This window comes from Crocodylus porosus, unplaced genomic scaffold (genome assembly GCF_001723895.1).
Source record: "Crocodylus porosus isolate Cpor-Errol unplaced genomic scaffold, CroPor_comp1, whole genome shotgun sequence".
Classification (NCBI taxonomy): Eukaryota; Metazoa; Chordata; order Crocodylia; family Crocodylidae; genus Crocodylus; species Crocodylus porosus.
In genome coordinates, this window is record NW_017728943.1 from 30,409,797 (window position 1) to 30,423,292 (window position 13,496).

Below are 13,496 nucleotides of genomic sequence, written 5' to 3' on the forward strand. Positions count from 1 at the left end.
TAAGATAACTAGTGTGGTGGAAGTGCTTGACTTTAGGAAGGCTAACTTCAGTGTGCTTAGGAGTCTAGTCAATGATGCACTACAGGAGAAGAATATTGGCAAGATGGGAGTCCAGGAAGGGTGGCCGTTTCTAAAGGAAGTGATCTTTTGGGCACAGAGAGAGACTATCCCAGTACGAGAGAAAAGGGGGAAAGGAGCCAAAAAACTTCCTTGGCTAAACAGGGAAATTCAGGGGAGCCTAAGGGCGAAAAATAAGGTGTATAGGCAGTGGAAGCAGGGGGAAGCTACCAAGGAGGAGTATACCTACTTGGCCTGCACTTGCAGGAAGGCAGTTAGAAAGGCCAAAGCAACTACAGAGCTGAGGCTGGCAACACAAATTAAAGACAACAGAAAGTCTTTTTTTAGGTATGTAGGGAGTAAAAGGAAGGTGTAGAGTAGCATAAGACCTCTACTGAACAAGGAGGAACAATTAGTGACAGAGAGGGGGATCAAGGCTGAGCTATTCAGTGAGTTTTTTGCCTCAGTGTTCCTAAACAGGGCTCAAGATAAGTCTCCTAATGGGCTCTTAGATGAACATCAGAAGAACACCAGCCCACCAACTGTTAATGCCAACTTGGTGCAGAGTCATTTGGGTGGATTGGATGTGTTCAGGTCAGCAGGTCAGGATGAGCTGCATCTGAGGATTCTGAAGGAATTGGCCGGTGTCATAGCTGAACCACTGGCATGGCTGTTTGAACACTCATGGCTCTCGGGTCAGGTCCCAGCGGACTGGAAAAGGGCTAATGTGGTCCCTATTTTCAAGAAGGGGAGGAAGGAGGATCTGCATAAATATAAACCAGTCAATCTCACCTCCATCCTTGGAAAGGTCTTTGAAAATATTATGAAGGCTCATATTTGTGGGAGTTCAGTGGGAAAAATAATGCAGCAGGGAAACCAGGATGGATTTGTAGTAGGTAGATCATGCCTGACCAATCTGGTTTCGTTTTATGACACTATCACAAAATGCTTAGACACAGGAGTAGAGGTGAATGTCGTTTTCTTGGACTTTAGCAAGGCCTTCGATATGGTATCTCAAACTGTTCTCATAAATAAATTAAGAGGGTGTGACATAGATGTTTACACAGTCCGGTGGGTGGGAAATTGGCTTAGCGGTCGCACCCAGAGAATGGTAGTAGACAGGTAGTAGGTCGGTATCCACCTGGAAGGATGGGTAGTGGGGTCCCGCAGGGTTTGGTCCTTGGACCTGTACTCTTCAATATCTTCAGCAGTGACTTGGATGTGGACGTGAAGTGTACTCTGTCCAAGTTTGCGGATGATACTAAATTGTGGGGTGAAGTGTATATTCCAGAGGGTAGAGAACGATTGCAGGCAGCCCTGGACAGGTTGAAAAAGTGGGCAGTACCCAATAGGATGCAGTACAACAAGGACAAGTGCAGAGTGCTGCATCTAGGGTGCAAAAATATCCAGCACACCTACTGACTGGGAAGTGACCCTCTCAGCAAAACCGAAGCTGAAAGGGATCTTGGAGTCGTAGTGGACTCCAAGATGAACATGCATCATCAGTATGATGAAATCATCAGCAAAGCTAACTGCCCTTTATCATGCATCAGCAGATGCATGACAAATAGATCCAAGGAGGTGATACTTCCCCTCTATACGGTATTGGTCAGACCTCAGTTGGAGTACTGCATCCAGTTTTGGATGCCATACTTCAAGAAGGATGTTGATAGACTCAAGAGGGTCCAGAGGAGGGCAACTCATATGGTTAGGGGCTTACAGGACAAGCCCTATGAGGAGAGACTGAGGGACCTGGACCTCTTCAGCCTCCTCAAGAGAAGGCTGAGAGGTGATCTTATGGCTGCCTACAAATTCAGTAGGGGGTTGCAGCAAGGAATTAGAGATGCTGTGTTCACCAGGGCGCCTCTTGGGGTAACAAGGAACAGGGGTCACAAACTGACAGAGAACAGATTTAAACTAGTTATCAGGAAAAATTTCTTCACAGTAAGGGTGGCCAAGGTCTGGAATGGGCTCCCAAGGGAGGTGGTGCTCTCCCCTACCCTGGGTGTCTTCAAGAGGAGGTTAGATAGGCATCTGGCTGGGGTCATCTGACCCCAGCACTCTTTCAGGCCTAGGCAGGGGGTCGGACTCGATGATCTGTTAAGGTCCCTTCTGACCCTAGCATCTGTGAATTTCCTGAAGGGTGGGACAGTCCTGCATTCATAGTCCCCAGACCTATTAAGGCTTTTGGATTGGCCAGGAAGGCTTCTTTTTTTCATTGTATTCTTTACTACTCTGAGCTACAAGTTTGTCTCCTAGTTTGGTGATCATGAATCATCTTTGACAACTTCTGTCTGGACTGAGATCCTTCTCCATCTCATGTGAATGGATGATCTGTGACTTGCATTCCTTTGTTGACCAGTGTGAATCATGGGTGTTGCATGAAATCTCTAAGGCCATTCAGCCTTAATTTCAGTTTTGCAGGGCCTCATTGGGTATCGTGTACTTATGCAGAATGTCTGGTCAAGCTCAGCTGCGTTCCAACCAAATCTGCTAGTTATCATCAGTCAGGAAGTGCATGAGGGCTGCCTCTGGTGTAGACAGCTATATAACCTTGCTATCAAACCCTTTCTCTGCCTTCCCTATGAAAGGGAGCTAGACTTGTGAGAGGGCCTGTTGACACAGAATCATAGAATCATGGAAAATTAGGGTTGGAAGGGACCTCATGAGGTCATCTAATCCAAACCCCCTGCTCAAAGCAGGACCAAGGCTTTGTCTAGCTGGCTTTTGAAAACCTGCGAGTATGAAGACTCCATAGCCTGTCTGTGTAACCTGTTCCATTGAGGTTCTGGTGGGTGGTGCTTTTCCCCCACAACTGTTCCTGTACACTGGGGGAGGGGGCACACTTAGCGAGTTTTGGTGAGCTGTTGAGGGCCACACATATAAAATCTTTCAGACAATAGCATTTTAGTATAGATGAAAACAAAATCATATGCTAAAAACCAAACCTCTACTATAACACACTTTAGTAGATTTTATTTTATTTCAGAAAATATTTTTGTCCTGATTTATGTTTTTTTGAGTAGTGTATATAGAGGCAATTGCATAATAGCTCAAAATAAAGTCCTATATATTATATGTATATTGTGTGTGTGGGGGGTGGGGTATGAGGTGTATGGGGGCTGCCCACACAGTAGGTCCCAGGAGCCGGTCAAAGTTGGGGAGAGGGAGAGAAGGAGGCATGTGAAGCAGAGTTTACCCAGGTGGTACGGTGCAACTGCAGATGTAGTCCACTCCTCCCTCATCCAACCAAGCCCTGCCCACACCACCCTATGTCCGCCAATGGCACTGCCCCAGCCAGGCCAGCCCACAGTTTCCCAGAGGGGTTGCTCCTCCTACTGCTGCAGCCGCCTGGGTACTGCTCAGCTCCCCCTGCCTCCAGTGGCTCCTCGTCGTCCTACTGCACCGTTCCAGGCAGCAAGTAACATGGGGAAGTGGGAACTCATGGCCAGCCAGGCAGGGGGAAGCTGCAGCTGAATGGCTCCTGCCCTAGCATGTGGGGTCCAGTTCTAGCTCCAGCACCAGGTCACCATCCACTTACTCAGCCACCTGCAGGTGGCTGCTCATTGCACTTGGAAGCTGTGCGCACCAAGTGGGACTCGGGCTGTGACAGAGCCATCAGTGGGTGCGGGCAGAATGCCATGGGGGCAGCTGTGGGCCAGATGCAATCAATCGGTGTGCTGTATTTTGTCCATCCCTGCTGTACATGTACCTTATCTAAAGCCCACAGTCATAAGACCTCTTCACCCTTTTCTTGGCGTTGGCCAAAATGCCAACCCCCACCCCCCACCCCTATCCCCCCATCTGTTCTGGAAGAGAAAGGTCAGCAGGCTCTCACATAACCAGCAGTTCCTGTAGGCCGGAGTTGGCAACATATGGTAGAGCCAGTGGATCCAACCTGCAGAGCTGTGAGGCTTTGCCTGTGCCCATGTCTGCTCTCAGGCTGAGCAGCAAAGAGTAGCACCAGAGCCAGGGAACTGGAAGCTATGCTCACACCACTGCAGATTCTCTTCATCCCTTCTCCCCATCCTCTTCCCAGTGCTGTAGTGCTGGTGCAGTTTCCAGCCAGAGGGGAGCTGTGCCAAGGTTAGGGGCAAGCAACAGTAATATGGAAGCATCTTCTAGCTCCTTGGCCCTAATGAAGCTTCTGTAAGCTATGCTGGCACTACAACCAGGGAACAGGGTGAGGAGAATGAAGATACTTAGCTTTATTAAAATCAGTCTCTGACAAATGGACTGTCTGAGCTAGCAGAGTTCTGCAAAGAGCTGATGGGCAAATCCAATCTAATTCCTTCTTTAACAGAAATAGATTATCTAATCAAATTTCATATTATATAAGACTTAGATCAACTACATTTCCTCCCTGTTCCCATGGAAAGATTCTTCATTTGCTGTGGAGACCGGCCTTAGCAGTTTTCAACTGAAGTAGTTTGGCCATCAGAGTAACTCGTGTATCTGCACTTTTAGTATCGTGCAAAACTCTGCAAGGAACAATTTTATCTGTCATATTTCTGTTGGTTCATTCATTCCATCTATATAGTCTTCAGTTCCTTGATTCTACCTTTCAATTTTTGTGTGCATCCTAGAATCTTTTCAAAAGGATCTAAACAGGATGTGGGTTTTGATTCCCTTAGTGTAAGCACAGTGTGTGCCTAATAGATGTGCTTTGTTAGTTAGCAAAAAGCTGTGTGCTCCCTCTTGATGTCAGATGGTAAAAACTGTCTAGAGTTGAATATCTGTACATACGATTAACTTCAGAGAGCTCTGCTTACAGGGAGTAACCGCTCTTTCTCTGTAAACCTCCCTTCTGAAGACCCAGCTTTGCAGGGATTTAGTGACAAAAAGGAGTGAGCTAACCCTAGAATTTTAAGAATACAAGACTCCTAATGGATCTTGACAGTTGAAGGGGTAAAGAAGCATTTTAATTACTTGTGCCCACCCACTGTTCATAAAAATGTAAATATATCTGTCTTGAACAATTTGCCGAGAAATGTGGTTTTAATTTGTTAGCAGCAACCCCCACTGCCCGCAGCTTTTTTTGAGTCAAGTCACAAGTCTGACTCTTTGACGTTTTTCTCTGTCATGGCATCATTGTTTATATGATGTCTGCTTCTGCTGTCCCCCTTTTTATGCCTGGAATATTTTTCTTTAATTATTTCACTAGCTAAAAGGAATTAGGGATTACCAGACAGGATGAGAGTAGATTAGCCTTTTTTCTTTCCTTAGCAAGCCTAGAATTCCCATAGGAAATAAATAGTACTCCCAAAACATAGGGTGGTTTTCTGGGTTTTTTTCTACTAAATTGACTAAAATGATTAGGCTGAATAAAGAACATAAAGAAAGTTTTACAAATAATAGTTGAGTATCTTAGTGGTATATGCAATGTCCACTGTTGTTATTTATGACTCTTTGCCTTCTGCTGTGGACTTATTCCAGCTGTAGGGAGTTTACATCATTCCTAATAGCAAAAGGCTCTCTGGTTCCCACAGAGTCTTTCAAAGACTGACTCATACTCCTTATATTAATTGTTCAGCTCTCAAAATACAGCACTTACAGGGTGTGGCTCAAAGAGGAAAATCTACTGTACTTATAGGGCATGTTCAGAAGTGTCTCGCACACAAATCATTTCGGGGTTGTTTATTTATTTATTTACTGTGTTTTAACACCTTAACCCTTTTTTGTCACTATTTATGAGACAAGCATTTGAAAAAAAAAAAGTCTAAGATGGTGTAATTTAATGCAGCGACCTTTTGCCTATGAGCTGTTAACTTAAAGCCAAAGTCAGGTCAAAAGTAAAATCATTTATGTTGTCTCAATGTCTTTCTGGGGTCATTTATTCACATCTGAAGGCACTGCACAGTTCAGTTTAGTATTATTCTTTATATAAGAGGACACCCCCTAGAACAGCAAGTTGTTGGTTGACTTACAGTAGCAAGCAAGTCTAGTATCTGTCTACTGTCTTCATTTGTCTTTGCTATAATCTCAGGTTTCCACTAAGTGCTACTTTTCATCAGTTGGTTACTGTCTTTAAAAGAAACGCCTAGCAGGCAGGTGACCACATCATATTTGGCATCCATGTTGGCAGTCTTGGCAAGGATTGCATGAGATTTGACTCTGCAGGATTTCATCACTTTAGAGCTGGGCCTTCAGTGTAAGGGAAGCTTACACTGATGCTGTCCATGGTCCCATTGTTTTTTGGCTAAATACAACTTCAGTCCCTTGGACTGTCACCTAATTTCTTTGTATAAACATAACCATGATACAGATTTATAGGATGAAGTTCATTGGCTTGTTATGCAGAAGGTCATGCTAAATGATCATGAATGATGTCTTTTGTCCTTAAAAACAATGAAACAGTCGGTCTTGGCTTTCCTTAGGTCTCTCTGGTTGCCTGCCCCAGCTAGATTCACAGGGCGGAGCAAGAAGCAACTCCCCTTCTGTGGATCCATGGAGGTTCTTCATCTACATTGTGTAGGAAGAATGTACCAAAAGAGAAAGAGATAATTCCCACCTATGAGCAATGCCACTTCTCTTCTTTCCCTCCCATCCAGCAGTGCCAAGTTTTATCTCCTCAGTCCAAAGCCTCAGCGACCACATTGATGTGAAGAATATGCAAGGTAGTAATGAAGTCAGCAAATGGCTGGACTCTCTGTAAAATTATTTAATTGTGAAAGGAAGTGCACACAGCTTGAAGAGAGAGAGCATTTCCCCCTTTTTTCCATATCTCTGTATTATATAAAGCTATGGTACTGCTGTTAGTTGAGACCAGAAAGAATTTCTCTGCGGTTCTGTAGTAGCCAACCACCACAAGCCATGACCATCAAAATGTTAGTGTTACAAGTTTTAACCCTTACTTGCTTAAATAGAGCAAGTAATACTCTGCGTATTTTTTTTTAAACATGGAAAATTATGGGAATTCTTCAGAGAATAAGGGTATAGACCACTGCGCCACTCAGTCTCTTCAGAAAAAAACTGACAAACATGCTGCTGTCTGCAACAGAGATTCCTGGCATTTGTCACAGTTTGAGCCACAGAGATGTCAGATATTTGCCAACAGTTTCCTCAGATGGTTTGGAATCTACATCCTTTACATTACAGTCTTGTTTGTTTGTGGTATATCTTAACGTATGAAATATGCACATTGGGAGTCTGAAAGGGGAGCAAACTGTCTAAGCAGTCCCTGATATTATAATATTACAAACATTTTTTTCTGAGTTGCCTTTCCTTCTCCTTCTCTTTGGATTAAAAATAATAACAAACATCTGTAAATCTTAAGTGTTCAGCAGTAGAGTTTTATTTTCAATAATCATACCTTCTGAGTGGTGTTTTAAACCTGTGTTTTCTTTTGGAGCAGAAAGAAAACATTTCTAATGGGACCTCTGAATATTTTGCTGAATCTGCTGAAAAGAAAAAGTGCAACATTCCTCTGACTCAACAGATAAAGCAAGATATCTTGAAAGATATGTATGTCCACTTTTTCTGTACTTGTATGATACTTAACATGATTTGACAGCGTGTGAGTAAAGCAGAGGCTGACCTATGCTGTCAAAAATAAAATAACAACACCCTTTTTCTTTATACATAGGATTACTGTAGGCTAGTAAACAGTCAGGCAATGAACTGTTGAATAAGCACATAAAAACACACTCTGTTTACATTATTTTGTAAAATAATACCACATATAGCAGCTAAAACCCACATATATCTCTCATAGCATAGGCAGAATGAAACAGGTTGTTTTTTTCTTTAAAAAACGTGAGTGCCAAAAAAATTCATGTGATGATTGGATCTGGTGGAAAACTTTTTACAAAAATGTGTTTTCCCCATTTGGGAGCCTGCAACATACAGCACTGAAAATAACAGTGCAGACCTTCACCACAGTTGAGGAGTACACAGGGCTACTGGACAGTGAAGAGAGTAGGGAGCAGAGGTAGCCAGCTGTGCTAGATTTGTCCCCTGGTGTAACATGCATCCCACTCTATCTTGCACCTGCTGCCAGTTGCCCCAAAGGTTAGTACAGCAGCTGCTGGATCAAGAGACGGCAGAGAGTCCTGGCAGCCCTTCTTTTAACCCTAGTCAGATCCACTGGGCTTGCTGAGGAAACAGGAACAGGGTGGGAGCTGCTGTGCTCTTTGCATCTCTGGAAGGTCATCTCCACCCTATTTCTGAATTGATCCTCCCAGGCTCAGATATGCTGGGGTTTAGGGTAAGTTGGCATCAGCAAAACTGTAGAAAGCAGTTTCAACATGGGAGAATCTCTGCTAAGATATTTAGACTTTAACTCCTACATCTACAACTTCCATTGAAAATTCTTTCTCCAGCCTGTGTGATCTTAAGATGTATGTGGTACGTATGATGTTGAAAAGTGTTTATGTACTGACACTCCATCATGTCTCTTGTGGTTGCATTTTCTTTTTAATACCTTTCAGAATACTATCCACTTATATTACTTAAGCCCTTCCCCAGTTCAGCACACTTGGTATCAGCTGAGTAGTGGTTAACCTGTAAGTAGAGCTTGGAAATGTCCTGGGATAAATTCCAGAGAAATATTCTAAACTAGAGACCTGAAACTAATACATTCCTCTCCCTTCCCCCCCCCACCATAGATATGCATTGTACATATGTATTATGTGAATGATTTGAAACCATTTAGGCACACATGAAACACTTTTTTTTATCTAGCTGGTTTGGGAAGGAATTCAATATACTGTATTTAGGCAATATTAACTCTTCACATCTGTAATGTATCTAGGTTTGCCTCTTGCAACAAAAGGTAAACTGCTTCACGGCTTAGTTATTAATAAAATCAGGTTCCCCTAGCGCAGTAGAAAAATCAAACGGATAGACCTTGATACTATTCACACTAGATAAATATTACTGCTTGTCAAGATAATATACAGGACAGATTTTCCAAATCCAGAATAGGGGTGCCATACTAAACATTCAGAATTTGTAAAAGGGCAGAGTGAAGCAGTAAAGATTCTTTGTTACTAAAAGCAAAACCTTTTTTTTTACAGTGCAAAAAGGAAAAAAACAAGCAATGGTAACTCGAGCAAACCTCAAACCAGGGAGGACACCATGAAAGTATATCTTGGCTCAGTAAACTGGGAGACGAGGAACAGGAAGAATGAACGTCAAACTCCTTCCGATCCTCAGTCTGAAGCAAAATGTAGGCACATAGAACAACCAAAGGATTGCAAAAATGCAGCTGAGAGCTTCCTGTTTTAGAACTGGAAAATGATGTTAATCGGAGACAGCCAGATGATGCTAGCAGCCAGCAAAAACTTCACTCGGCAGAGTGGTTAAAGATGAGACTTCTAAGCAAGTACCTTCCATGTAGATATGAGTCAGCACTGCCAGATCCAAAACAAGTCAAGGAGTGACTGAAACACAGAATCAGCAAAGGAGCTGTGGTTCAGAAGAAAAGTTGGATCCCTGCAGAAAATCATTTTCTGAAGAGGATTATCTAATCCCCACAGACACAGAAACAAAAAAAACCCAATGTTGATTGTTTAGAACCATCTTCAGAAGTGAAGACCCGATTGAATTCCAAGTTGTTTGCTAAACAAGACTTGGCAAAATCTATGTCTGATAAAGAGTCACTTACTTTGGGAAAAAATCCCCTAAGACCTTTTTTTTATGAAAAATAATACACCAGTTGAGCAGACAAACCAAAATGAGCTAGCCACAACCACTGAAGAATTATGCCTAATGCCTCTATCCTCCTATTTAAAACTTAACTCCAAGCCTTCAGAGGAGCTTATGCACAAAAGAAAGAAAGATGTTGAAGACAGATCTAGAAAGTTAAAACTACAGAGGGTTAAAAAGTCATGATGCACTAAAATATCGCCATTGTGAATTCAGTTAGGCACCCATAGTTGTTTTCAGCAGACGTGTATGCCAAGTTATATTTGAAAGAATTCAGAAAAAATAGAAATGATAAAATTGCAGATGATTAAATATACCAGTTAAATTGTTAAACTTCTTTGCAATGAAACTAATTCACTACATGCCTCAAATACATAGATCTGTTATAACAATACACTTGGTTTTTGCCTGTCAGAATAATGTATTTAAATATTTAATAAAAGAAGGACATAGTGTTTATATAATTAGTCAGTATTTCACATACAACATTTTACCATTTCAAACTAAAGTTTTCCTGGGGAGGATAGGGTAAATTTTGATGCTACTAATAAATCATTACCTGAAGATCTGAGGACAGCAAAATTAAGGCAACTGTCATAATCATTTCACTTACAGTTTTTCCAGTTTTGTGCTGACTGCTAAACACGAAATTTTATTCATTAGTAGAAATTCACCCATTAGACTTTTAGTGGGGAAAATTCTTGTTTAATTCATTTGACATTTAAAAAGAGAAAAAATGCCCGAGGGTAGTGAAATTTAAACTTTCATTTTCTTTTAAAATATTTTGAAATAGCACTGAATCCATAACCTTCTTTAATTTGGCTAGTCATTTAGGGCCTACTTTTTCATTGGGGACTCAACATAAGCAACATTTGTGCATCTGCAGTTTCAGGTACACACGATTTGTAGTACTAGCTGTGTACACAGGTGGTAGAATTTTTGCAGGCTTATGCCATTTAGAGAGAGCTTATACATGCAAGGCCTAGCACCTACTGTTATTGCTGGGAATAGTTCATGCACACAGATCTAAAAATCATACTGTATTTCCTTGTGAGGGGCACTTGTAGCTGTCTTGTATTTGCTTGTATATAAACTATATCTGTGGTGTTTGTCTACTAATGATAGAAAGTTTGTGTTTAATTTTTAATTGTGCATCATTTTTTAATATCACTTTTATGGGTTGCACAACTCATTGACATGTACCAATTAACTCATTATTTCATTTTTGTTTTCCTAAAATAGATGCAATAAAATTGAAATAAATCTTTTCTGTTAGATTAGTGTTTTAAAATCTATGTGACCACAGAAACTTCAGCATATGGAGCAAATTTTGCAAAACCATACTACTGGCCACAGTGCTCGCTATTGTGAGGTCTTTCATTTAATGGAAAAAGTCTTGGCCTTAGGGCATGTGTAGATGAAATGGGGACTTACTTTGCCCTAAATTGAAGTGGTGGGTTTTAAAAACACAGCTTCAATTTAGAGCGAAGTAAACTCCCATGTCGTGTACACCCATTTCTTACCTGCCACTCCAGCGGTGGGGAGGGGAGGGCAATCTGCCGGCAGGCGGAGCAGTCCCTGAACTGTGGGTAAGGGGCAGCTGGTGCTTCCCTCTGTGGCAGTGGTGGTCCCCACCATAGGCGGCACCCACCCACAGGCATCCAGCTCAGGCAGTCACAGGGGGCACCACAGCCGCTGAGGGAAGGACCAGGTCCCAGCGCAGCTCAGGCAGGCAGACTCTGGTGGGGGGGTGGAATCCGGCTCGCCACTTTTTTTTTGCTTTGATGGAGCCTGTCTTCCTGGGCTGCTGCCAGGCTACCTGCAGAGCCCTTGAGCTGCACAGACCCTGATGCTACACTCCGCGGCTGTAGGGCAGCGAACTAAAACTCCTCAGGTGTTTTAGTTTGCTGACCCCGAAGTCACGTATGGCGCATTATGCCGCTGAATGTGCTACAGTGGCTGGAATTAATGCGCGATACACTGCCGACACATGCAAACACTAACACCATTAAAGCAGTGCAAAAGCATTTAATCTGCTTTAAAGTGTCATGCACACATGCCCTTCATTTTGTCTACACACGCCCTTAGGCACTGCACTTAGTGTTAAGTGTTTGCAGGATACAGTCCCTTGAGAGGAGCAGTTGCTAAACTGCAAAAGGCTGTTGACTTGAACAGCACCTTGTGTATCCTTACTGGTTATAAGTAACTTCTTCAGGTACTTCAAGGGGAAAGGGATTGAAGCTGTCTACAAGAGAAGACATTTTCTCTGTCATATTTGTTCTCATTGTGTATTAGAGCTTGACAAAACGGCTTTTGATGCTGTCTCGTCCTCAGGCTCTGTAAATAAGTATTTATTAGGAATAGAAGTAAATCTAAAACTGAATTATATACAAGCATAGGCGTAACCAGTATTTTTGGCACCCTGGACAGCAGAGGGGCTCCAGGCTTCAGCAGGTGTTGTCTCCATTAGTGTGGAGTGACAGGAAGTAACAAAGACCCAGCAGCCAACCAGTGCAGGCAGGGGTCTCTAGACTCCAGCACCTATGAGCTCTGTTGATATACCACAGGAGCAAATGATCAGGACCAACAGTAGTCAGTGGGTGCAGGCAGAGGGCCTTGAGGGTGCTGCCAAAAGCCATGATGAGCAAAGATATAAAGTGCCAAATTTGGCAGTAGGATTACATGCCTGACTGCAGGCTCCCTCTTTTCTTTCCTTACTTCACAGCTTTGAGCTTTCCTGCTCTTGGTTGCTGGCTCCTAGCCACTTCTGTCTACCCCATGGTGCTAGAGGCCATTTGACCCTCCTTTGCTGTGTTCTGGTGTCCCCCTGCCTCTGGCCTGGCACCCCAATTAGTCAGTACCTGAGGCTTGTGGCTCCTTGCCCACTGCTAGTTACACTATGAGTTACACTATGAGTGTACCTGTGAGGAACCAAGGCATGCTTAATGGTGCATCATTATCAAAACTAATCTGGATAAGTATACTGCTGCCTGATTGGTCTAAATGAATCAGTTAAATAGCATGTAGAGTGATATGAGGGTAAGTTACAACCCTATGTTCTCTACTATACCCATGTGTTTAGTTTCCATCATTTCCACCATGCCTTGATCTGGATCTCAGGGAGCTTTCCATTATATTCTTGGTTGTAACACATTTACGGTGGTACTTGCTGGAGAGGTGTGGATGATAAACCCTTTAACCCACGTGTTTTGGTTTAAATATGGAAAACCATTTCTATTTCTTTTTTCCCATGTTATGCTCTTTCTATCAGAGAAAGACAGGCAAACTCATTACAGCTGTAATAAACACTAGCATGTTTGAGCAAGCACAAGATAAACTTTATATTATTGTATTTTCTTAAATACTTTATAGTCTGCTGTTACAGAGGAAAAAAACACTAAATCCATTTCATTCAAGCAGTTCTGGAAAGCAAAAATCTGACTGCATATACTGTGCATGACCGGGTATTATATCAGTCTTCATTTATGGTTAAAGGGGATTATATTTTCAGTGCAAACATTCTATTTGATTCAGTTTTCATTTTAATGAAATAGGATAGAATGTGTATATATTTGCAAATAAATATCATTGTGTAGGTTTAAAGGGTGACTTGAGTAGATTGAATCTATTGTTGCCTGGAACACTTAGTGTTGTATTTAGGCATGATCCAAAGTACTTTATTCTCGAATTAATGTAATCACTAGGGCCTGGTGAAATTCATTCCTGGGTGCTGAACGAACTAGCTGAAGAAATCTCAGCACCCCTGGCAATAATATTCACAGGGCACGTCT

At 42.4% G+C, this 13,496-nt stretch overlaps 1 protein-coding gene across 1 annotated transcript in view; it reads left to right on the forward strand.

The window, feature by feature from the left end:
- SLX4IP (SLX4 interacting protein) overlaps nt 1–10,980 on the forward strand; it is a 144,140-nt gene extending 133,160 nt beyond the window's left edge. Inside the window, 6 exon segments of the mRNA XM_019549114.1 lie at nt 7,412–7,521; nt 9,075–9,271; nt 9,274–9,426; nt 9,429–9,544; nt 9,546–9,692; nt 9,694–10,980. Of these exon segments, the coding sequence (XP_019404659.1) occupies nt 7,412–7,521; nt 9,075–9,271; nt 9,274–9,426; nt 9,429–9,544; nt 9,546–9,692; nt 9,694–9,891 (921 nt within the window). The 3' untranslated portion in view covers nt 9,892–10,980.
- Nucleotides 10,981–13,496: the final 2,516 nt, after the last annotated feature.